Source organism: Ambystoma mexicanum, chromosome 8 (genome assembly GCF_040938575.1).
Source record: "Ambystoma mexicanum isolate Mex_15411 chromosome 8, UKY_AmexF1_1, whole genome shotgun sequence".
Lineage (NCBI taxonomy): Eukaryota > Metazoa > Chordata > Amphibia > Caudata > Ambystomatidae > Ambystoma > Ambystoma mexicanum.
In genome coordinates, this window is record NC_090929.1 from 1153753898 (window position 1) to 1153780157 (window position 26260).

A 26260-nucleotide genomic window follows, 5' to 3' on the forward strand; every position below is an offset into this window, starting at 1 on the left:
CTTTATCCATAGAGTCGGGATCATATCTGCCTGCCCGCAGCTCCTGGCACTTCAAATTGGCAGCCCTACTGGATATAGTGTTTAAAGCCGACATTCTTTCAGATATTGAGACCTTCTTTGAGTGTTACACACTGCATGCCACAACAGCAGGGGTTCGTTGGGAGGCCTTTAAAGTGTATAAAAGTGGTATGTCCATTTCAAGGGAGGCGGGTATACTAAATGCAATAAGAAATGACCTGAGTCGCTCTGAGTCTAGGCTACAGGATCTGGAACGAGAATGCGTGACGGCAGCCACCCCTACCAAACTCGCTCAGATAAGGGAAGAACTTGAGGTTTTCGAGTCGCATGCCTTGCGAGAGATTCAGTATTTCACTCGCCCAAGTCAGCCAGGAAATATGGGGAAGGCGAGAGACCGGGGAGAACACTAGCCAAACTGGTCAGGGGAGAATGGGGCCAGACCCAGATTGAGAGTGTCAAGAATATGCAGAGTGTCTGACAATGGACAGACCAGCAGATACTGGAAGTCTTCACTCAGTTCTATACTGACCTCTACACTTCACCCCGAGAACATAATATACAACACATACGTGATCTTCTCGACCAGATTCCTATGATGAGCATCTCCCAATCAACCAACGACCAACTTCAGTCCCCTATTACATTGGATGAGATAGTTAAGGCCATTACAGATCTCCCGAAAGGTAAGGCCCCCGGGCCGGATGGACTCACATCCGAATTTTACCAGGAACATGTGGCAATCCTTGCCCCAAAATTGTTAGAGGTTTGGGCTGAATCACTTCAAAAAGCTATCCTCCCCCCTTACCTGCGTGAGGAAATCATAACTGTTTTGCTTAAGCCCGGTAAGCCCAGCGACAAATGTGGCTCATATACGCCCCTCTCGCTCATGAATATTGACACCAAGATATTTGCAAAGATAATAGCAAACAGATTCCTACCGATTATGACACACCTGGTGCATGAAGACCAGGGTGGCTTTATCGATGTGAGATCGACCTCTCTTAATATCAGATGGCTCTTCAATATTATGTCTAGGATTGACCAGAACTCAGATGCAGTGGCGGTCACGCTTGACGCCCAAAAGGCTTTCGATATGGTCTTGTGGCAGTACATGTGGGAAGTCCTGGAAGCGATGGGGGTGGGCCCTAATATGATTGGGTATATCAAATTATTATATACTGCTCCCACCGCGAGGGTCCGGGTCAATTCCCTAACGTCTACATTATTCGCATTACTCAGGGGCACCCGGCAAGGCTGCTCGTTCTCCCCGATTCTCTTTGCACTGGTCATCGAACAGATGGCGGACTATATCAGAGCACGACATGCCCATAGAGGGATATGCCTATAAGATACTCCTGAGATAATATCTTTATATGCCGACGACGTGCTGTTGTATATTAGAAACCCTGCTTCTCACCTGGACCCTATCCTACGAGACGAGACGCGCATAGGCAACTTCTCTGGCTTTACGATGAATTGCTCCAAATCAGAGATATTTCCACTCACGAACACTTCCCAACAACCAGTGTGCGAGTACCCTCTCTTACTCGTCCCCAGGAGGAATCAGGTATTTGGGAGTCCAGGTATCCCTATCCAAACAGACCCTGCTGGCTGACAGCTACTCTACCGTGGCACAGCAGGCCGAATCCAAGAAGATGAGATGGCGCTCTCTCCCCCTATCACTTGCTGGGAACTCTTGCTTGTTAAGATGATTCTGGTTCCTAAGTTACTTTACATCTTTGGGAATGTGCCGGTCTAGCTAGGGAAACAATAATTTGATAATCTGCATAAACTGCGCGCTATTCCTGTGGCATGCTGGGGCAGTTCGTAAAAAATTGCCACATATGACTCTGCCATATGAGAGAGGGAGATTTACCGCTCCCAACCTGACACTATATTGGACAGCCGCACAAGCCCAATTTGCCACATACGGGTACCCGAGTCCAATGGCTCCGTCGCATGTTAAGCTAGGAAAGCTTGCCTTGGCCGAGGTAGACAGTATGACGCTGATATTCTGTCGTGACTACGTGGCTGATTCCCTATCTGACCCCATTGCGACCACACTGCTAGCATGGAACAGACTACTACGTCCGACAAGAGAACCCTGCCCCTACTACAAATGGCTACCTATCTTGGGATTTCCTGGGCTTGAACCTACACATGATAAACTTCTAGCTCAGCACTGGTTGACACTGGGTTACCAGGCACTGACCGATTGATTCCCCAACGGGAAGTTCATTACCCCCTAAACATGGCGACGCGGTCACTCCGGATCGGCACTGGAGGTGCTGCAATACTACAGATTCTGAGCTGCTGTCCATGCCATGTGGCCCTCCTATCCGGATGAACCCCCTGACACCCTGGAAGTCAGTTACATAGCCACTCGAGCAGTGCCCGTGGGGTAGTCTCCTCTTTATATAAAATTCTGCTAGCAAAGTCCCCCGACCAACCCCCCAAAGCACAAAACGAATGGGCGGATGAACTCGGCCTCGAGACCTCAGATGAATTATGGAAGAAGATGTGCTCCCACACAAACAGGGTGTCCCTCTACTTCAGGTTTCGATGCATGCAATACAAATTGTTGAATAGATTGTACTACACCCCTCATAAAATCACTAAGTTCACCCGAAACGGTATACTCACCTGTGCTCGATGTCAGACAGAAGGGGCCGACCACTTGCATATGTTCTGGTCATGTCGGGCACTAGGTGACTTCTGAGGTGAGATCCTGCAAGCTCTCACAGACATTATTGGTGCTGTAGTCAACCCATACCAGCTGGGGGTGTTACATGGGATATGGAACACAGATGACACCAGGAAGATTACTAGGTTCTTGAATGTAAGCTGCATGGTGGCCAAGAAATGTGTGCTACAAAGCTGGAAGAGTCCATCTCCCCCAACCTTTAAAAAGTGGCTAAATGCACTTACCCGGTCCCAGACCTGTGAGAAGGAATATATTAACTCGCTCCCACTGCACTCCCGCCCCAAGAATGTATGGTCTGCTTTCAGTAGTTACCTTATCAGACAAGCCGAAAGTGCATCTGGCACATCCTCTCCCCGGGTCCCACAAGTGTAGTCTGTAATGTCAAGTTGTGGTGCAATTATTTGCTATGAAAAATGTATTACTTTGTTCTGTATGAACCCCAAACTGTACCTATGCAAATCATGTGTTATGCTCTGATGTATGTGTTTGCTGTAGACTTCCGCCAATAAATAAAAATATATATATTTTTTTTAAAAAGTCATTTATTTTTCAAATATTGGGTATATTGAAAGGAAATCTGTTTTGAGATGTGAAGCAGATGCATGAAGCAGGAACAACATTTGCTCAAGTGCACGTTTGGCAATAAACATGCAGAACTGCACAGGGAGCTCATAGCACTGCACATGCACAAACAGCAACAACAGCTAAGACAAGCTCATAGCCACATGCACATACAAACCATTTGGTTTACATAGGGCGCAGCTGGCCCTATGTAAAGGCCTCGAGTTTAAGACCATCACAGCCTTGTGTCTCTGCTGGTAGGGATGACCATCTAGGTCCCGGCTTCACACTATACCGCAGCCCGACCACTAAAGCGGATACCATGAAGGCAGAACACCATCAAGGCCATGCCATCATGGCCAACATACTGTTGTGCGTTTACAAGGGCGACAAGCCTGCTAATCCACTGCAGGACTCTGATTGGTTTGTTTGCGATTCAAAAGAGCCGGCTCATACTAGCCAGGAGGCGCAGCCGTCTCTATGTAAAGGCCGGGAGTTAATGCCATCACAGATTTGTGTCTCTGCCTGTGGGGATGATGATCTAGGTCCTGGCTTCACACAACACTGCAGCCCGACCACTGCTCAGACACCATGAAGGTATAACACCATCAAGGCAATGCCATCATGGCCAACATACTGTTGTGCGTTTACAAGGACTACAAGCCTGCTAATCAACTGCAGGACACCGATTGGTTTGTGCACGATTCAAAAGAGCTGGCCCATACTAGCTGGGTGGTGCAACTGGCCATGAGTAAAGTCCTGGAGTTAAGGCCATCGCAGCTTTCTGTCTCTACTGGTCTGAGACGGTGGTGCCGTGATGCCAAAACTCTGTCTCCAGATGATCCAGATCACTGATGCAATGCCACGATCACCAGAGCTAAAGGTAAGCTCTGCACATCGCCGCCGGCTTTTGCATCAGCTTCTTGTTGATTCTTCGACGATTGTACAATGGTCTGTTGTTCACATGCCCTCTTACCTAACCTGCATCATCCCACTCCTTTCCTCCCACCCCTTCACGGACGATGCATAGCCATGCACCCCTGCCCAATTTCGCCCAATATTTCTGTGACTGCCCTAAGTGCTGCCAATCACATCTACGCTGATTCTAATTGCATTATCCCACCACCATGGCCTCTCTACGCCCGCCCTCAGGAAACCTGTCGCTCAAATCCTCCCTCCAAGAGTGGCTCAAAAAATCACTCCAGGTGAGAAAAGCATTATCTTCTCACTTGATTGCACTTGCGTGTCCTGCAACTGCGCTACCCACTCATCTGATGCCACATATCCAGCTCCAACAAGCTTTCTCCCCACCCTGCTCTGTGCTTGCAAAGTTGAGCTCTATGCTGCCCTAACCCATACTGGTCACCAAAGCTCAATTAGACTTGTGTCTGCACTTAATGCCATTACTCCCTGCAGCACATCCAGCCTCTATACACATACCTTGACAATAGCTCACTCAGCCTGCATGAACCACGACTCTCCTGCTAACCTCAGCATTCATGACCTGGTGACTCGTTGTCCAATACCTGTTTCCACTACAAATGATGTCTCCAGAATAGTCTCACCACACTGTTCCCTTTCCCATTTGAACCAGCCTACCATAGCCTCTCTCAGAGGCACAATGTCCCTAGCTAGCGCTGGTCCCATGACCCTCCCCCAGCCCCATTTCTTTCCTGCCCTTGACTCTCACTTCTCAAATCTCAGTTGACAGCGAAGAGTGCCGCTCACATAGTGCTAACATCAGTCTTCACTTACTGAACATGCCTGTACTCTTTTGCTCCACAAAGCCTATCCTGGTTGTGATAGACATACCAATGGTACCACTCGCCCCCCACCCCTACTACCACCTCTATCCAGACTATGGGGATTCATCCAAAACCGCACTCACCAAGCCTAGCGTTCACAGACCACCAAACTAGGAAACAACGACCGGTACTATCTGGCCGTGGGTCGATATCTACCTCTACCCCCATCATGCATAGAAACTACACCACTAATATGTCCAGACCACCAGGCATCAGTAAACTACCATTTCCACAACAACTCAACCACAGAACAGGAAGCACCCGGCCCGTCTGGGTTCAACCCACCAATTTAGGCTCGGGGGAAACCTATCCAACCACTATGCTTTCTATCCCATTCCTACGTCCTTTTAGATTAGCAAGACTCAGCTCTCGCACCGGCCAGCCTGTATATTGACACTGAACAACAAGCACCCACCCTCTCCTGCCCCATTCCATTCACCAAGCAGACAGAGGCTCCAAATTGTGCTTTAATCAATGTTCGCTCCTTAGGAGCACATGCCATAGACATCCATGATCTTATCCTTGAATATGATCTCGATGTCGTAGCCATCACAAAATCCTGGCTTCACAATGCCTATGGCCCTCTGCTCTCCCTAGCTATACCGCCAGACTACAACAATTTTGAGGGCAGACTGCCTGAATGCCATAGGAGGATGTGTAGTCCTCATAGCCAAATCCTCCTTACAAATCAGATCCTCCCCCACACGTATGAAATGTTGCTTCTTAAGCTTACCACTAGTCCACAAACCACCTACAACCTGTTCCTGATCTACCGACAACCCAAAGGACCTAGTTGGCCAGACCTCGATATTCTGCTCCTACTAAACCCTCTCATGAAACCATTGACCAAGTTCATTGTTCCGGGTGATCTAAATCTCGGACAATGACACTTCCAATCCCAAAGCCGATGCACTAGCGCTAGCACTTAAAGATATGAACCTAACCCAATTGATTAATGCCGCCACCCATGCCAAAGGACGCACCTTGGACTGGATCCTTACAGCCAATGCATCCATCAAAGTCACATCCTTAAACTCAGTACCCTGGTCAGAACACCTTCTTATCCTCTTTAAACTCTCACTGATCAAGGCCCACATAAACCAAGCACCTACACCTTTCCAATATGAATCCGCAATACACAAAAATTGACCCATGAGGTACTTGAGCCCACTCTCCTAGCTACGCTTAGTTCTAGTACCCAGTCCCTGAACACGTCTCCACAGGACCTGGCCAACCAATACCATGCATGCTTGCTCCACACCCTGGATTTGCATGCACTGGTCAAATCTAAAACACCCAAAACCCACAAACAGAACAACATCTGGTTTTCAGAAGAACTGTTCATTTTACGACAAAACTAGAGGGCCTTTGAACATCTCTGCAAAAAACATTAGTCCCCAAGAAACTGCACAGCCCTCACCACTCCCGACCCATTTCTACAAGAAAGCAGTAGTCACCCTCAAAGCCAATTCTTACAATGTTAGAATCTCCAATGCGGGTTCCAACACGAAAGAATTATTCGCCATCCTTAGAGAGCTTGAAACCCCTATCTTCACAAGTTGACAGTCGCGTGGACAAAGCTTGGTGTACCACCTTACAAGATGCTTTATCACACAAAATTGATACTCTTCATACAAAAATGTGCCCCAAAAAAAGTCCTGCTTGCAACCAAAGCACCCATGCGCAATGCTTTTCACCATTGCAGTAACCCTCTTCCCCCATTTTGTGTTCGGCCAAGAGCAGGTTCTAGCTGCTATTTTTTTGCTAAAACCCTCAAACTGCAAATGTTAGTCATCTTCCACTCACTTAGTAAATCTCTGTGCCACCACCTTAGCACCCATCATTAGTGAGTTTGCCAATGCCTCCTGTTAGACCTGCAATGCGCCGGTGAGTATGAAGGAAGCTTGGATTATTCCACTCCTAAAAAAGCCCACACTTCATCCTTCCATCCCCACTAATTACCACCCTATTACTACAGTCCCTTTCCTGTTCAAAATGCTAGACTGCCTTGCATATGCACAGGTCCAACAGTTCCTTAAGCAAAATCACCTACTCGGCAAAAGACAGTCCAGTTTCTGCCCAAAACATAGTACAGAAACAGCCTTGCATGACTTGAAAATCTAACCGTGATTCAGGCAACCTCACCATCCTCCAACTAGATTTCTCGGCTGCGTTTGATCTAGTGGACCACAATATTCTCTGCCAACATTTCAGCCAACACTTCCACTTCACACTGGAAGCAACCTCTTGGATCAAATCATTCATGAATGGTCGCACCACTCGAATATTCATTGGCGATGCAGCAGCTGACCCCATCCCTGCTCCATTCGGCGTTCCGTGAGGCTCTTGCCTTTTACCCACATTGTGCAACACATATACTTAATCCTTATTAGATCTCCTCGATTCACTGGGGATCATCTGAACCAACTTTGTGGACGACACGAAATATTCATCCCTATCATTGGTGATCACTCGCGTGACACTGCCACGAGGAACACAGTCTATAGCACAATCCAAAATTGGATGGCCACCCATAACCTATGCTTAAACGATGAAAAAACAGAAGCACTCATTGTGAGCTCCCCAATTGACTGAAAAACCTGGATGCAGCATCCGACACAATTTCCATTGATTTTACACCAATCCCAGTCCTGAAACAAGTTAACATTTTTGCGGTCCACCTGGAAGCGGAGCTAACCATGACCAAACACACTAATGCCCTAGCATCATCCACGGCGTACACGGCCAGTCTCATCTCTCTGAGTAGGCAATTCCTTTCTCCAAGCAATTGCCTCACTCTCGCACATGCACTTATTCTTACCAAGCTGAACAACTGCAACGTTCTACTGATGGGCACCTCAGCAGTCAATGTGACCAAGCTACAACTGTTGCAAAACAAAGCACTATGGAGCTCCGTAGGCCTAAAACAATCAGACCATATTTCAGCAATTAGACGCAAGTCTCACTGGCTACCCATCAAACCTTGTGTAGACTTCAAAATGTTGACTATTGCCCACCAATGCATTTACATGGATGCGCCCCTCTATCTTAACAACTGTATATCACAAGAAAATGTCCAGTGCGCTCGCTAAGATCTAGTCCTAGCATCTCCTTCGCGATTCCTCGATTCAAGAACAAAAGAGCCGGTGGCATCAGCTTTTGTGTTACAGCGCTGTCCCTTTGGAACTCAATCCCTGTAGCCATCAGAAATTAACAATCCTAGACTACCTTCAAAAAGCTTGTAAAGACTAATATTTCAATCAATTGCTTAACACAACTAAGTACTGTACTAACTGTACCTACATCCCGGACTACTGTACCAAACATTGTGATACCTCTGGAGTTACAAAAATGTTATAAATAAATAAAATACAATAAATAAACCACCTATGTACAGTGTATACACCCACCCACTGCACTGCACACCCACAGCATCTGCACTGCGTACACACCATACTCCATGACACATCTGCACCAGCCAGCGCTGTGCATACACACATCCCCACTGCACTGCACACCCACACTTCCCAGCGCAGAGCATACACCCCACCCACTGCACTGCACACCAACACTGCTCTGCACTCACACCATCCACTGCACACAGCCCCAATATTGCCCCGCAACCACACCATCCCCCACTGCACACATGCACACAGCCCCTACACTGTTCTTCACTAACACCATCCCCACACTGCACGATTGTACACAGCCCCAGCACTGATCTTCAGGCACTTCCTTCACCCTGCACTCACACCTTCCCCGTGCAGGCTCACAGCCCCAAAACTGCTTTGCACACACTGCCTCCAGCACTACATTGATAATGATATTGATATTTTATTTCTATCGCGCTCGTACACAAGTATTTCAGAGTGCGACAAGGCAAGGGAGTGGAAGAGGGGAGAACAAAACAACAATCTTACTAGGCCCAGTGACATTGAGAAAGCGCAATTGCACGGGATAGGGGGAGGGGAAAAGTGCATGGAAGGGGGAGAAGGGGAAAGTGGGAAGCAAAGGAGAAACAGATAAATAATAATAAATAAATAAATAATAAAGGTAACAAACAGTGGTAGTGCAGCCAGCAATTAGCAAGTGCTAGGTTTAAGGCAGCAGACATGGTAGGTCTGATAAGTGCAGGAAAAGGGCGGGGGGAGCTGTATGGGTACAGATATAGACCCCAGTGCAAGGGGTGGCCCAGAGGCAGTGTGGGAGGGTGGCAGGGTGAGCAGGTACCTGGGCCTGGAGGACAGAGGGGGGCCAGGTACACGGTGCCAAGAGAGAATAGATCAGCAGGGGAGAGGGGGAGCGAAGGCAGAAGAAAAGAGGAAGGTCTTGAGGTGCTTCCGGAACCAGAGATGGTTCTCCTCAAGTTTTAGAGTGGCAGGGAGGCTGTTCTTGAGGGAGGCTCCAGCCGAAGACAGAGATCTACCCCAGCTTGTTTCTTTGGAAAACGACTGACCCTGAGGAAGTTAGAGGTAGAGTAGCGAAGAGCTTGAGAGGGGAGGTATTTCCAGAGGGCTAGCTTAAGTTATTTTGGACCCAGGCCTCAGAAAGCCTTGTGGACAATGCAGAGGGTTTTGAATTTAATCCTTGCATCCACTGGGAGCCAATGGAGGGATTTCAGAGCTGGAGAGATACGATACATAACCCCACACACAACCTCTTGCAGTGCACACACTGCCCCCAGTATTGTACTGTATACACAAATCATCCTCACCACAACACATATTGTCCTCAGCACTGCATTGTAATGTACACAGACACAATAACCCCACTGTGCACTCACTGCTCCAGCACAGCACACACATACTGCCCCAGCACTGCACACACGTACTGCCCCAGCACTGCACACACATACTTACAAGCATTGGACACACATCACTCCAGCACTGCTTCAACATGGCCTCAGCACAAACATGAATACAAAGACATCACCCCAGCACTGAAGGTGCGCGCACACACACACAGCCCCAGTGTTGCACAAACATCACACACAGAGCCAAACATTAACAACCCTGAGTGACTGTGCACACATTGCCCTCGGAATACACTGCACACACACACACACACCATTTCAGCAGTGCACTACACATATATCACCCTGTGGCACACAAGGTGCCACTGCACTGTAATCTCACACCGCCTAATCTATGTATATATGCCCCTTCCCCTCTCGGTTGCTCCTCCACCCGGATCAACTCTCACTCTAAGTTGTTAACTCTCCTCCTGTCCACTGCCTTCCAGCACTCTCCCCCACTCCCACCTTTGAATCTCTTCCATTCAACTTTTTTTTTACCAACTAAGGAAAATCTCTGAAATGATTGTTAAATACACAGAAATCAAATATGTCCTTATCTCTGCACAATTAACAACCTTATCACCTGCCCACAAGTATGCTTAAGTCTCAAAACTGGTAGACATTTTTCAGAAGGATCCTTCCCCCAGAAGGAACTTTTTTTGCACTGGTGAAAACACTGTGTATTCTCGTAACAGTTCCAGAACCCTGAGAAAATCTTCAGTGTGTTGTAACAATTGGAACCCTTGCTACATTCACCTATGACTCAGAAAGGACTGAATCAAGTTGCTGCGTGCAATATACACAAAGATATCACGGATAATCTGGTAGAAATAAAAGCAGAAGAAAATTAATTTGTCGTGTGTACCGAATGACACAAAAAACAAAAAATAACAAATCTTTATAATCCTCACTCAGTGTGCATTAATTGTCCCTTTTTCTCTGTGGCTATTCATTCACAAAGAGAATGGGAAGGAGAGGGAAACAGCAGTGCAGTTAAGGACGGGAGATGGACCTGGTTGGTCTAGGTCAGAGGTATTCAAACATGTGTATACTGGGTTCCCCATTGAGTAATAATATTGTTTCCATGTACCTTTCTGCTTATATTTTCTATAGAAACCAGTCACTATAATCTCTTTTTAAAGAGCCCTGTGCCCCTAGGGACATCCCCTAAGTCGGCCAACTCCACAGTTTGAAGACCACTGGTCTAGATGGAATTTCATGTTTTTCCTATTTTTCATATTGTATGTATTTTATATTATTGTATTTCTGATTCATGTTTATTCATACCTTCGTAAAAAAAAAAAAGTGTGTGTTATGTAGTATATTTGTATGTAAAAAAATATATATTGTGAAACACAACATATTTTGTGGTTTAGGTTTATGTTTATGGAAAGGTGAGATTTTAATCGATAACCAGATCAGAACACACCATGCTCTTGCTACCTGTGAATGTTGTGTAACTTTGTCAGTCATGTATGCATGTGAATGGTGCATGGATGGGTCTATCATGATCTCCTATTACTCACCATGTATTATCGCCAGCATCTTGAGTGAGCTTCTACCAGTAGTGTCCTGTTAGTGCTTTCGGTCCCTAGGATTTGGACCTGCCACCAGCTGTGGAATCCCAACTATGCCACCTTAGTGCTATAGGGTGCCGGCAGTGTGCCTTTATCCACCAATGTGTTGTCAGTGATATAAGGCTCCAAATTAGTTTTCATAGTGTACCGTAACACGAGAAGGTACATTTTAAAACACATTCGGATTATTTGATTGTTGAACCTAAAATAGATTTTTGAGACAATCAAAGGCTTCTTCCTCCTCCACCCCAATATTAAAGGAGTCCAGCAGTGCAGAAAAATATCTCGGAACTTTATTTCCTCATTTGAAGGAAACTCATTCAAATATTGATTTTTACCTTTTTTCTTTGCAAAAAAGACAACCAATTACTGTGGGACTCTGTAAAACATCTTCCAAGTCTAACATGTCAGTTGAACAATATAACAATATCAAAGCCAACATTGAGCTCTTTAAAGACATTAAGAGAACTTTCATTCCTTACAATTCAGGTTGTAAGATTTCACATGCTTCAAAGTTAGTTATAGCATTGCACAGATGCTTTATTTCTAAATCAGCTTTAATTATTGCGCCATAGATGATAAATCTACAACTTATTTGAACTGTAGCTGTGTTTTTAAAACTTCCATTATTTAGGGCCTCATTACGAGTGAGGCGGAACGGGTTAACGGGCTCCGCTAAAGGAGGCGGACCCGTTAAACCCGTTCCGCCTCATTACAAGCTCCCCTCGCGGGACCCGGTAAGTAACGCCTGGTCAAACCAGGTGTCCTTACCGGGTCCCGCGAGGGGAAGAGGGAGCAAACAACGGGCCGCTCGTAATCAGCCCGTTGTTTGCTCCCTCTCCCATTCCCATTGAGCCCTATGGGGGCTCAGATGGGAATGGGGAAGGTCCGGGCCCGGGTTCCTGGAGGGAGGAATTACCGGGCCCTCCAAACTCGGAATGGACCGGTAATTCCCCATCCTGGGAACCCGGACCCGATTTCGGCGGCATGGCTACCACCAAAGTCATAATAAGGCCCTTAGTGTTGTTTCTTAAAATAAATGTAATAACACATATGTGTATAGGGGCTTTAACGCACCTGCTCTATGTCCTATGACAGTATGAATTGGGCTGTGTCTGTAGCAAAGTCCCCAAGGTGTCTCCTGTCCCCCCAGATTTTGTGTGTCTCCTATGCCCCTGCTCAGAAGTGCCCTTGAAGAGCATCAACCATCAGCCTCCACCCCCTCCACCTGCTTTGTGATCCTGTAAACCTGCATTTTAGAGTGTTCTATTATTGCGGTCTTCTTCTTTGGAAAGTACCACGTCATTGTTCTCTCTGTCAGTTGACCCGGAGGAGGCTGCAGAGCAAGAACTTTACCTGTGAACTGAATGGATACACGCTGTTCCTCATCCAAATTCTCCTCCCTGCATGCCTCTTAAGTACACAACCATGCTGTCATAGAGGAGGAGGCCGCTTGGACTGTTCCTGGCCTGTGAAGACGTTCTGACAATACTTATGGGAGGAGTGGGGGCATGCTTTGCTCTAAAGGTGGGCTTACTTTCCAAACTGAACTCAGACATGATTTCACCAAATTGGTTAGGCTTGTTTCTAGGCTTCAGAAGGACACCTTCACAGTGGCACATGTACCCCGAGAACTGCTTCTGCTGACTACCCACAGAAGAAGAGAGGACCACCACACATGATGATGTCCTGACCATTAAGGGGAACCATTTTGGGGAGTAAGCCTGGGGTCAGCTATCGAGGGAGGATTGGGATGCTGCTCTTAAAGCAGGTGCCACCTTTGCCCAGAATACTGACAACATGATGGGAGTGTGGTCCTCTGCCAAGGCAGTGTAGAAGGAACCACTTGCACTCCAACAAATACAGCATGAACGCTCCCTCGAAGGGGGGCTTCTGTTTAGAGGGGATAAGGTGACCCCATTCCCACCTCTCACTAGGTCAGGAGGGAGAACTGAGAACAACATGTGCTGGCAGTGAGAAGGGATTGACAGTGTGAACCATACCCATGTACCCTGTGGAGGAACCACAGAGAGCATTGAATAAGGTTTGATTGACTTAGTTAGACACTGTTCAGATGTCCAGGTGAACTATTAGAGCATGTGGACACAACTGGCTTCACAGATGATCCCGCCAGCAGAAGGGTGATTGCCTTCATGCAAACTGTGTTCAAGAAGGACGGATGTGCTAGGACTTCAGGCAATGGCATTCAGATGTGTTCAAGGGAGATGAAGAAATGTTTAATGGGGAGCATTATCCTTCACATTAAGAGCTCAGTGTACCACCCAGAGGCAGTGGTCAAGTTGAAAGGTTCAATTGAGTACTCAAGCGGAACTTGGAGGTCAGCCACAGCACTGGGAAAGTATGGCAGCCTGCTATGCAACACGTGGGGGGTCAGCCCCTTTGAGGCAATGAGGAGTCGAAGTTTAGGCTTGAAGCTCATGCAATTGTGGCTGGTCCAAGTGAGGGGAAGGTTTTGAGGGAGCAACCCTGTGTGGGAGGGAGTGTGTAGAAAGCAAGCTGTCACCAAGGAGCAGTATTTATTTATTTATTTTATTTTACATTTATTAAGCGCACAAAACCAACAGGCATCTAGGTGCTGGTATGACTCCCTCAATGCCACCCTAGAGAGGTTTCTGAATGAAGGAGACCTGGTCAGGGTTCACCTTCCTGGGTCAATGTGCTCAGGAAAGCCAAACATAATTTCACAGCCTCTCCTGGTGCTTGAAGTCAGGGGGCATCCATTTTCGCTAGTAATGGGAGAGTGTGGAACAGGGCGAGAGGGGTAGGGAGAATTCTGGCAGGATGGGGGTGGTTCCTATCTGGTCTGGTGGGATGTCTGCGGGAGAGAGAGTGAAGAGTGGCAGAAGGATCACCTCCAGACCTGTGAGATTCTGCAGAGTTTCTCTCCCCGTCATGGGATAGAATGCCCCTGGGTTCATCACATTAACATTGGTTAATGTTGCTTGCCCCTCTCATTAGAAAGCGGGGATGTGTTACATTCTCCTCCCTCCCCTCTCCTGCTGTGTGATCCTGCAAAACTGCATTTTTGAGTTTTCTACTGTCTCTGGTGTTCTGCATTGGAAGGTAATTTGTCTTGCATTTTATGCCCACACTTGGGAAACAGAAGGCAGGTGAAGCCACCTACCTCTCTTCTTATCCCAGCCATCATATCCATGTTTTGTCATGGAAATGGGTTACTCCTACAGTTTTAAGCCAGTACGTGTTTTGACTTCCATAAACATGGAATGACTTCCAAATTTGAAGGCTGGAAATAAAACGTCTTTCCCTCCCAAATAGTTAACTGAAACACGTGTGCCAGGCTTAGGCAAAAAATACAACACAGAGCTTCCAATGAAAACAAGGTGCAAGGGGCAGATTCCAGCTCACCCTGTCTCCCGGGTGAATGGACCCCCATTATGGCGAACACAGGGAGGGTCCACCACTCATGCTGCACATGTTTCTTGTAACAACATGATTACTCACATGATATACAAGTGTCATGAACCCTGTGCAGCTCTATTTGCTCCAACCATTCACCCACCATCTCCACATTTTCATTTGTTCATTCATTCGTGGATTCGTTCATTACTCATCAACTCCCAGATTATAATTATCGCGTGCTTCTTGTACGCCTCTCGCGCACATTATCATGACAGCTTTGTGACCCCAGGGGAGGCAAGGGTCACTGTGTCTCGTGAGTCAGCAATGTGTGCAGTGTGCACAGCAGACGCTATCAAACTGTTGCCGAATTATGGTTGCTCACTGTTGTGACCATGGCCTTATCAAATGGATGTTGCTGGTGAAATGCTGAAGTTGGGGTTAGAGGACATACCTTCTCGCGAGATCGCTCTAAAATAATCTGCTACGCAGAGGGTGTTTGACCTTCAATGAAATGAAAATATTGATACACACAACACATAAACATGTGGATAGGATATAAAAAAAAAATGAGAGGACTGCGGTGTACCTTCCGTGTGAAGGGCTGCGTTGAAAGCGGCAAAAGTTCCTGTTACAGATGAGGTTTTGTGGGAGATAAGAATCTGGAAGGTTCTGTCTGTCAAGGTAGCCCAGAACTGTGCGTGCCATACAGACCAACGTTCCCACGGGTTTCCAGATTAGGAACGCCATGTGATTGTGACTGCTTCCCATGACAGACAGCATTACCTACGCCAGAACTCCTTTTTTTCCTGTTGTTTTTTAATTGCTATGCAGAACATTTTACCACTGCTAGCAGCTTCTAAATGCGGACAATCTTGTAATGTTTTTTCAATGCTGTAAATTAGCGTTGTACATCAGCTTTGTCTGTCTCGGCTGACGCTCATCGATCTGCAACTTCAACTGAACCTTTATATTTTATATGCGTCACTACAGGAAATGGAGACGGGAAAGCCATGTTTCTCAGAACCGTGGGGTACCATGGGAATGCTGCTCAAAGAACACGCTCAGTCCGCAACATTCAGATGCCAGGACGCGGCAGATGTTGAGACAAGGTTCGTCATTTTATATTCTCATTATTATTGTTCTGATCCCCTGAGATTTTTCCCCTTCCTCTTTAACACGCTACCAAGCTGAACATATTTAGAAAGTAAACTGCTATAGTATTTTTTTATGTATGCATTTAGTTATTTGTTTAATAGGTGCACATAGGGCAGGCCAAGTCAGTTATGGTGTTGAGGCACCCAAGTCCAGTCATGCGTAATAGCCAAAGACCACCCATAAAAAATAGTTGTATTTTCAACACGCCGTACATGACTTAACATGTGGGGCGGTATTAGAGATGGTTTGTAAGCGGCGCCGAGCTAGGTGTTGCTAGCAAACACTGCCCTTAGAGCACATATTTGCAAAGTGCCGATAGCAAGCCACGCCATCATAGCGCACACAATTACACAGTGCAAGGTGTCATTACAAACACTGCCATTAGAGCGCACACTTGCGCAGTGCAAGGTGTCATTACAAACACTGCCATTACAGCGCACACTTGCGCAGTGCAAGGTATCCGAAGGAAACATCTCCACTAGAGCCCACACGTGCGCAGTGCAAGGTGCTGGTAGCAAATATTGCCCTTAGAGCCAGTGGTCGAAGTGAGCGCCAGCGGTTGGGAGCGGTGCTCCTCTACTTCTTTTAATTAAGTTTTACAGTTCCTTTACTTTCATTTTAAAAAGCAACCGTTCCGGAATGGTTTCGTTTTAAAATAAAAGTGTAGGAAGAAGTTGAACTTACACTTTCAGTGCACTGCACTGAACGTTCCCTTAAACACCAGGTGCAAGTGTTTGCTGGCTTGTATTGTCCGTGGGAGGGGTTATGGCAACATACTTGCCAACATTCTGTGACCAAAAAGATGTAGGATTTTTCAAGTTTCAAAAATAATAACTCGCATAAAAATGACATCACAGGAAGATAGAAACGTACATTGTTGGCATCATTGAAACATTCTAAAATACACAACCCATCAAACAGCACAACATGGAAAGATGTTGAAATGTTAAAAATGTATAATTCTGAATGGTAACTTAACACCAAATTCAATTACCTACTTCACAGAAGGTAATCACACCGAGCTGGTAGTCAACCTTTGCCACTGCTCTGTAGCAGCAGCCCAGACAGTACTTATTTATTGCAAGTTGAACACTGAATGACATGGTGACTGATACCCCCTCAGTCTGATAGGCAGATGCTGTGTGATGGGGATATTTATACTCTGCCACTTGCCGTCACTGGTGGTTCACCTAAGAGTTGTCCCGACAAGAGTGCAGGACAAAGTCCAGTAGCTGTCAGGTCAGTGTATTGGTCTGAGCCCAATCAAAGTAATCACCTACCAGCCCACTGTACAGACAGACTAATTAATGTGTTGCTTGCTTTGCCCTGGAGTGACATAAATTACTTGCCACTGTAAACGCAGTAGGATCTGTCACTGAAATCTGTAGGCGGTATGACTGCTTAAAAAACAGTAGCCTACTGCCTAAATCTGTAGGGTTGGCAAGTATGTGGCAATGGGGGTTGTGGGGAGTGGGTGCAGGCCAGCAGGGAACATATTCCCACTACCTCTTTTCTTACACTTCGACCACTGATTAGAGCGCACACTTGCAGAAAAGTAAAAGATGACCATGATGTCTGCTTAACAAAGAGACGCATGTGCACCTTGAAATGCTCACGCAGTGCATATTGCTGGGCAAAATATACGCCTGGCAATGCACATTATGCCTTTAGGGCACCAATCGAATGAGCTCTTTGTTTAGCAAACAACTTGGTAGCTAGCCTCATGTGTGTGAGAATGCACTAAGGGAGAGTTTTAGGCTACGTTGGGTAGTGCGCCAGTAGTAAAGCGTGTGTATTACCACCCTACAGTGCAAAATTGTGACTATTACTGTTATACGCATTAGTTGATTGCTGATGTCTACCACTGACGTGGTTGACTGTGAGGGCATTTTTTACCTCCCGTTGCAGCATAGCACAGCATAACAACAAGGCATAAAAAAACCGTACTTCAAAGGGGCATACATAGGATGTCGAATTGGTCACTGAATGGAGTCCCAGTAGCAACGGTTAGCTGCTATAAATACCTGGGAGTGATTGTCGAAAACTGAATGAGATATTACATCTGCAACAGGTTCAAATTAAGACTGAACAGGTGGCAGGTGCTATCAAATCTTTGCCATAGAAAGCAAGAGGATATTTGGTTGGAACTGTTATTAAGTTGTACCAAGCTAAAATCCTGCCCATTATCTTACATGGGGTCGAACTTTGAGGACTAAAGATGATCCCAAAACTAGCATTGCTAGAGAGATGGATGTTGCAGAGACATTTGCGCCTCAGTACGACCTCTCTGGTAGAATTCATCTTGTTGGAGTTTATTATCATGAGTAATACTGCTAAGATCCATCACTGCTGCTCACTTATGTATTGGAAAATAATGAATGCGAGCTCTGGTACTCTGCAGTGGTCCCCGAGAGTAGTACATGGGGTCCCTTTTTAAAGCGATGACAGTTTGACAGGTGGGAACACCCCCTGCTTTCAGTATTAATCCCTTGCCCTTTTGATATGGTTTTGATATGGGTTTTATATAAACTTAATATAAAATGGATATCAAAGATGATATCTATTTTATATCAAATTTATATAAGTTTGATATAAAGTGTTTGTGTACTTTGATACAATGTTGAGATGATTTGATATAAAGTGAATATAAAATATAGGTGGGAGATCGTATGTGCACTGTTGTCTGGTCGAGAGCTAAGTGAGTTCTGAGGGGATAGACTGCGACTTTCAGGTGGTGGCGACGCTTTGATGCCGTGGGAGTGGGTTGGGCTTTGTAAATATAGTGCTGACGTCATGATTTTATATAGATTTAATAGAGATGGAATATAAAGCTAAGCAGATTGGGTGACGTCATTATTTTATAACAGCTTTTATATAAAGTTGGAGTACATTTGATAAGAACTTTAATTATTTTATATAAATGTAATATATATTTTATATTATTTTTATATAAAGTTGGCAGACTTTTGATAAGACTTTTGAATAATGTTCATACTAACTTTATATTATTTTTATATGAAGTTGACACGGATTTTGATAAGACCTTGAATGCATTTTATAAAAACTTTAGATAATTTTGATATACATTTGATTGAAAGGGCTGGCTTAAGGTCCAGCGTCAGTGAAGGGCCTTTACAACTCGGATATATAGCTTTTTGAAGTGAGCTGGAAAACAAAGCGCTTTTTGAGCTTTACAGGGGCTATTCAGGAAACAGCTATTATGAACAGCTACAGTTACGGCGAGGGGAAAACACCCCAAGAAAGCCCTGAGGATTTTACGGTGTATGATGGGATGGAAGATGCTCAGGATTTAATGCCCGACTACGAACCAGAAGAGTTTTGTGACAATGACGATGTGGATGTGGAGCAGCAATCTGCGGCCGATGCAAGCTCTGAAGACCAGGACTGTGAAGCTATGGTTCTACAGGCAGCGATGATGACAGAGACTGATTCCGTCGCTCGGATCCTTGATGAAAAACAGGGGCATGTGTGCGGGGGTGAGGGGAACCAGACTGCGGCAGAGACTTTTAATATTTACTGCACTTGCTGTTTCAACCAACTTGAAAACCCAGGGTATTTTGAAAGTAGCCTATGTAAAGCTTGTCTTTTGCTGATGGCGAACAATAGCCTTAAAGACAGGGCTGTTATGGATTGTGCTTGTTGTTCAAAATGAATTGAAAGCCTGGGGGATAACAGTCTGTGTAAGGAATGTGTTACGCTAATGGAGACCGATATGGACATTTGCACCCATATTCATGCCACCCAAGGGATTACGGCCATTGTGATTGGGGCATGTCTAAAACAACACTTTTACAGATGGTGCTACGGACATTAAATCAATAATCCCCAGCAGGATGCTCACGAATGTTTGGAAATATTCTATGCGGATAATTCACTACATAAAATATGTTTTGTGTTGAGCCCTAAACGCATTGTAGAAATGATGCGTCTGATGCAACCGTTGACGCAGCTAAGGATTGGTGCAGCAACTGAGCGATGTGTAGCTAAAACATTATGGGCTATAGAAGCGGCAAATAACCCTCTTTTCAAAATGAAGCAGTTTAGACACATGTGTCCGATTGGTGTTAGAAACATTGAAAAAACAGTTCCCAAACGGGTGGGCATAAAGTATATATAAATTAGTGTCTAATGCTTAACGAAGCAGCGGCATGCAATGTGTTTGTGCGGTATCCGCATGTGTTATGAAATGTATAACAGGACCAATTGTTTTAGTGTTTTAATGTGAATATATTTTGAATGCAAATTGTCATTTTAAATGAGAATAAAAATCAGTTGTTTATAAAAACTCACTGTGTCTTTATGTTGAGCTGTAATGGGAAAACATGTCTGGCCAGAAGCTGTCGAAAATACATTATGATGAAGAAGGTGTGAGTAGTTATGGAGGGCTTGACAGCCTGTGCATAAATTGCAAAGTAGTGGTGAGAAGGTGTCACAGTGAGCTTTTTAGACATGGCTTGCCGGGAGGAGGCTATACACTGCATAAGCATGCCCATAAACATTTTAAATGGTGAATTACTGTAGTATGTGACATTGATCAACAATTGCAGGGAGATTTTATGGATTTGAGTCAATTTCACGAAGAAAACAAAGGTTTTTGTTATATTCTAGCCATCATCGACGTTCTATCAAAATACGCCTATGTTGAGGCTTTGAAGAACAAGGCAGGCCATAGCGTGGCAATGGCTTTTAAGGACATATTTAACAAAGACAAAGTTCCCGCTAAACTACAGTTGGATGCTGGTGAAGAGTTTTTAAATAAGCTGATACAGAATCTTCTAAAGCAACACAGGGTGTATCACTTTGCAACACACTGAAGTTAAAGCCTCTATTGTAGAGAGTTTTATACGCACATTTAAAATACAGCTCTGGCGATTATTTATGGCTAAAAACACACGTAGATGTGTGGAGGTGCTACCACCATTTGTAAATGTGTGTAACAACATGCATCACAGATCTATTAAAACCACGCCAGCTGCTGTAACAACGCTGAATTCTCTGAAGGCCTGGAAAAGACTGTATGGTGAAAGACTTTTTAAAAAGACAACAGTTATACCCCTTAAAAGGGGGATCATGTGTGGATTTCAAAACAAAAGGCCGTCTTTACAAATAAGGTATGAACAGAACTATAGCGACGAGATCTTTGTTATAGATGAAGTGGCTCATCAGGAGGGTCTTTATATATACAGACTAGTTGATTATTCGGGGGGGATCTAGAAAGTTAGTAAAGACCAGCAGCATATTTATAGAATCAAAAAAGTCATAAAAAGTAAAGCCTGTGCAGCCAGAAAACAATATTTAGTTAAATAGACGGGGTGGCCTGACAAATTCAACAGTTGGGTGTCTGGCGGATCCCTATAGACCACGGGTGTGTAACAGTGTTTCGAAATGGAGTTTGCCTCTTTTTATATTATGCTATCCAGCAAAGCTTCAGCCGAGACATTTCTAGGCAACAAAATATCCAACTTTACTGTGAATCTGGCCAAACCCGTGAATCTGGAGGGTCGATGGATGGTGGAGCTCACAGAGGTTCAGTATGTCCGATCGTGGGACACTGTACTCCTGGGGGAAGCTACATTTATCATAAAACAAACAAACCCTCTGAGGCCCTGGCCGGGTGAATTTTCCAAGGGGAATTTTTCAAATATACAGAAACTTGTTAGAGTCATCAACAAGGCCGTATCAAATATACCCGAATATGAGGACACAACACTATGTCTAGACCCCCACCAGCATAATGTTTTCAACAGGGCCAAGACCCATGTGTTAGGTTTTCAACAGCGGCGAGACTGTGCAACATATTGGGAACTGTGCAACACATTGGAAGTAAAGAACTGTGGCACAATACCTGCGCCGCCTTAACAGAGGTTTTTATAGCGCATTGCTTTATAGCGATATCGTGGAACATCAACGGGTGGGGGATAGCTATTGGCCGCTGCTTAGAACCATGGAGATGAAAGGCTGCTGAGCCGCTCGCCAAACAGAAAAAGGAGGGTCAGGACGGATCGGGCCTCATTTATAAACCAAATCGGAGCGTTAAGAGGAAGAGGCCTGCGTTCCTGCTGTGTGGTTCACCAAAACCTAAAAGGAAAAGCAGATCAAAACCCTGTTGCGCAAAGGCGAACAGGAAGAAGAAGCGTGTTATTTCTAAAAGACACAAGGGCCGTAATATTTGAACAATGGCCTTCTTACATGGAGCCTCGGGGGAATGTGTAAAATTGGGTCTCGATCTCTTTAGCTTACCCCCATCCCAGACAAGCATCAATAACGGTTTCTTTATCGTGGTCTCGCCTCTGGCGTTTATATCACTGCTAACCCCCATAGAATTTGATGTATCGGACTCGACGACATGTATCTGGATTTGAACGATACACTCCTACATCTAACCTGTAAAATAACAAAGGTAGATGGAATCGACATCGCAGCCACATCACGAGTGGGCATGATCGCCTATCGGATAGCCGCCATGTTTAACCAGGTGGACGTGACGCCAGACGATCGAATGACAATGCAGTGCGATAATATGTATGCCTACATGGCCTATATAGAGAGCATGTTAAATTATGGTCACAATGTCCTGGACAAGCAACTCTCGGTGGGTTGCTTTTATTGCGATAGCACGGGACATTTTTTGACAACACTGCTCTGGACGCTAATAACAAGGGATTCGCGAAGAGAGCCTTTCATGCCAGGATCAGTAGAGTATTTGATTTACTAGGCTGCCTACACGCTGACCTTTTCTTTCAGGATAAACTATTGATTAATAGCATTGATCTTAGAGTGAAACTATCCAGAAACACAGACGCGTTTTGCCTCATGCGCAGGGATGCAGAGCAATACAAACTAGTCATCATATCAGCCAGTTTATTTGTTAAGTATCCTGTGAAGCAAGTCGCTCTCAAAGTCTTCAACATTCCTACCAGTAGCCTCAGTACCAGTCAAGACAACCTGTTTCTGGGGCAGCTCCCACAAATAATTATCATGGGAATTGTTGAAACAACGGCCTTCAGCGGGGCATACAATAAAAACCCATTTGAGTTCAAACACTGTAACATGAACTATGCAGCGCTGCACTAGGGCAGTGTTCTGATTCCTGCAAAGCATGTGCCTCAAATGTTGGACTTGCGAACATAATCAGAGAATACATGGGGTGGTGGCTGTCAGTGAGTGATGTATCGGTTTCATTCACATGCAACAAGAATGCTCACGGCTATATCCTACTGGTCTTTGATCTAAGACCCGATAACGCATCAGCGGGGCATTTCAACCTCATGAGGATGGGAAACCTACGTGCTGAAATAAAGTTTGAAAGAAACCTAACCGCCCCACACTCCCTGCTAATGTAGAGCGTTTTCGATAGCATTCTCGAGATGAACGCACAAATTAGCGTACCTTTTGATATTTAATGGATACTCTACAGATAAATGGATTTCTGTGCAAGCATGGATACGCTCGCAATGTTTTTACGGTGTGTATGCCAGTGATACATGTTCACAATCTTGCATGATGGTGGTGGGTAATGAATCCTTAAACCAGCTTGCATTTCATTCCTTTTCGAGGCTCGGGGAGCGGGGACTGCTTATAGGAGTGATTAGAGGGCTGGGTTGTTGATGAGGATTGTGGGAACCCCAGTTTTTAGCTGTTCCAGAAGGAGTTGTTGGGCGATATTACCCACGACCGAAGTCGGAATATTTAAATCAGCGACTGCTTGCATAAACTTGTTAGAGTCAATGGGGCATTTATTGTAGCAGTAGAGTGTTGGTGTGTAACGCTCTGTACTAGATTGTGCAGGTTCAAACCCCTTAAAGCCCTGCCTTTGTAAATTAACTCTCCCGTTTTGGCCCATGAGGCCTGATCCATTGCAAGTTTCATCTTATGTTGCAATAGTTCTGCATATGTTTATAACGCTGGCTGAGCATGTTTACCACATGGCCACACCCGGATATGCCGCTGGTGCTGCCTTCACATCGCTAGATTCTTCAGGCAGCATGTATACAGTTAGTTTGTTTTTCTCTGCATCACTGTTTCAGGCGTGGTTTAGATATTTATACAGAATATTCTAATATAACGCTGCTTTATCATGCACCGTAAAATCAGATCTGTTTAAAAGATCCTTCATTTACGAGTCGAGACGCATGGTAACACCTTTTCATATATCCCAATCCGGCGTGGGTGTGAGAGTCGTCAGTCTTTATAACTGATGCTTGTCCACCAAATACCTTTTATGGTGTGTTCCATTATTGTCCCCCGACCAAGCTGGTGATTAGCGTTAGGGCTATGCCGATGAGTGATCCTATGAACCCACCGCCCTGTGAGACCACTTTTCATTTAGCCCTTAGTGATATTTGCTTATTGCTTAGTTTCCTGATGACCTTCTTTTTGTTTTTCAACACACTTATTTGAGGATGTGTTAGAGGGATGTGCCCCTTTAAAGTGTTATGAGCAATCACTGCAATAGCGGCCACCAATTTGTCGGAGGCCACGGCTTGTCACACTCAGCCCTTTTTCTCACCTGTTTTTCTCTGGGTTGAGTCTTCTTGGGAGATCTTTCCTTCTTCTGGTTGTTCTGGACTTGTACAGGTAATGGTGTGTATCCTCTGGGTCTGGGTCCAGTGTGAGGTTCGCCGTCTGCCTCAGGAAGCAGAATAGCGTTCAGGATCAAGGAAGGAAGCACTGCGGCGGAATCCAGGAATGAATAGGAGCGTAAACTCAGAGTTCGGAGCAAGTGGGGAACCCGCTAGCACGGGACCACATGCGCGGTCTGGGATGGAAGGAGAAGGGAGCCAAGAATTGCTAGAGCAGTTCAAAGGGGGCTGCCTGGAAGGGAAGGACAGAAGAAACTGGAGAGGGCACTGACGAAAAGGGAGCAGTAACGATAACAATCGCTAGCAACACGAAACAGTAGCGTTGAGACGCGCAGAGCCCGGGTGCGTGCCTATTTTCTAGAAGGCAGCGCGTCCGGCGTAAACTCTAGAGAGCTGCGTTCCTGTGCAGGCGGCCATGTTGGAAGGATTACTGACCCAATGTTGCGGCTCATTATGGACCATGAAGTCCATAGGGGGCGAAAGTGGTGATTCATGACACGGCTAGAATGGCCTTGCATTATTGAGGGGTCAAACATGATCTTTGCCCACATAGAAATCTTGTTCATAGGTGTAATGTTATGTTATGTTATATCTGCTTTTGCTTCAGCTTGTTTAATGAAAATAATAGCCCTCAGAAGATACCTGGCACTTCTCGCCCACCGCATTGCCTCTCTCTGCCCCAATTTTCAGTGCTATGCGGATGACACTCAGCGCATTTTCAAGCTCCCCTCAGCCACCTCCTCTCCTTCTCTCATCTCTGACTGTATGTCTGCTATCCAGGAGTGGTGTACCGCCAATGATCTCTGCTTTAATGCCAGTAAGACTGAGATTCTCCTCATCGGCACGCCCACTCCCTCCTTTCCTGTCACTCTCTGGCCGGCCTCTCTTGGCCCTCTTCCTGCTTCCACCTGTGAGGCTAAAAACCTTGGGGTCATCTTCGACTCCACCCTCTCCTTCTCTCCTCACATCTCTGACGTCTCTAAGAAGTCACACTACCAGCTGCACCTCCTCAGAGGTATTCTTCCTTCCACTCCTTCCCCCAGAAACTCACTGTCTCCAGAGGTCTGGTTCTCTCAAGCCTGGACTATTGCAACAGCCTCTTTCTAAATCTGCCTGCCTCTACTCTCCGCCCTCTGTAACTCATCCGAAACAGGACTGCAAGACTTGTCCTTGGGCTCAAGATCACGGATGCTATCCCTCCAAGACTGAAATCTCTGCACTGGCTCCCAGTGGCTGTGAGGAGTAAGCTCAAAACCCTCTGCATTGTCCACAAGGCCTTCTGGGGCCTGGGGCCTCAATATGTTAAACTCTCTCTTCCTAAATATCTTCCTTCTTGAGCTATTCGCTCATCCGCCTCCAGCTACCTCAGGGTCAGTTGCTTTTCCAAGCAATAAGTTGGTGGTCAATCTCTTTCTTCTGCTGGGGCCTCCCTCTGGAACAGCCTCCCTGCCTCTCTGAAACTTTAGGAGAACCATTGTGAGTTCTGGAAGCACCTCAAGACCTTCCTCTTTGCTTCTGCTTTCTCTCCTCCTCTCCCCTGCTGAATCCTGGCTGAAACTGAAACTGCACTGGTCACCTGGCTACCCTCTGATCTCGGACCCAAGTCCCCCACCGCCAGTTGCACACCTGCACTGCCCCTCTGGCAACCCTTGCACTAGGGG

At 45.7% G+C, this 26260-nt stretch overlaps 1 protein-coding gene across 1 annotated transcript in view; it reads left to right on the forward strand.

The window, feature by feature from the left end:
• The window catches only part of FAM13C (family with sequence similarity 13 member C), an 835708-nt gene that overhangs the window by 358239 nt on the left and 451209 nt on the right, over positions 1-26260 (forward strand). The window contains exon 4 of the mRNA XM_069611221.1: positions 15832-15950. Within this exon, the coding sequence (XP_069467322.1) occupies positions 15832-15950 (119 nt within the window). The remainder of the gene's footprint in view (positions 1-15831; positions 15951-26260) is intronic.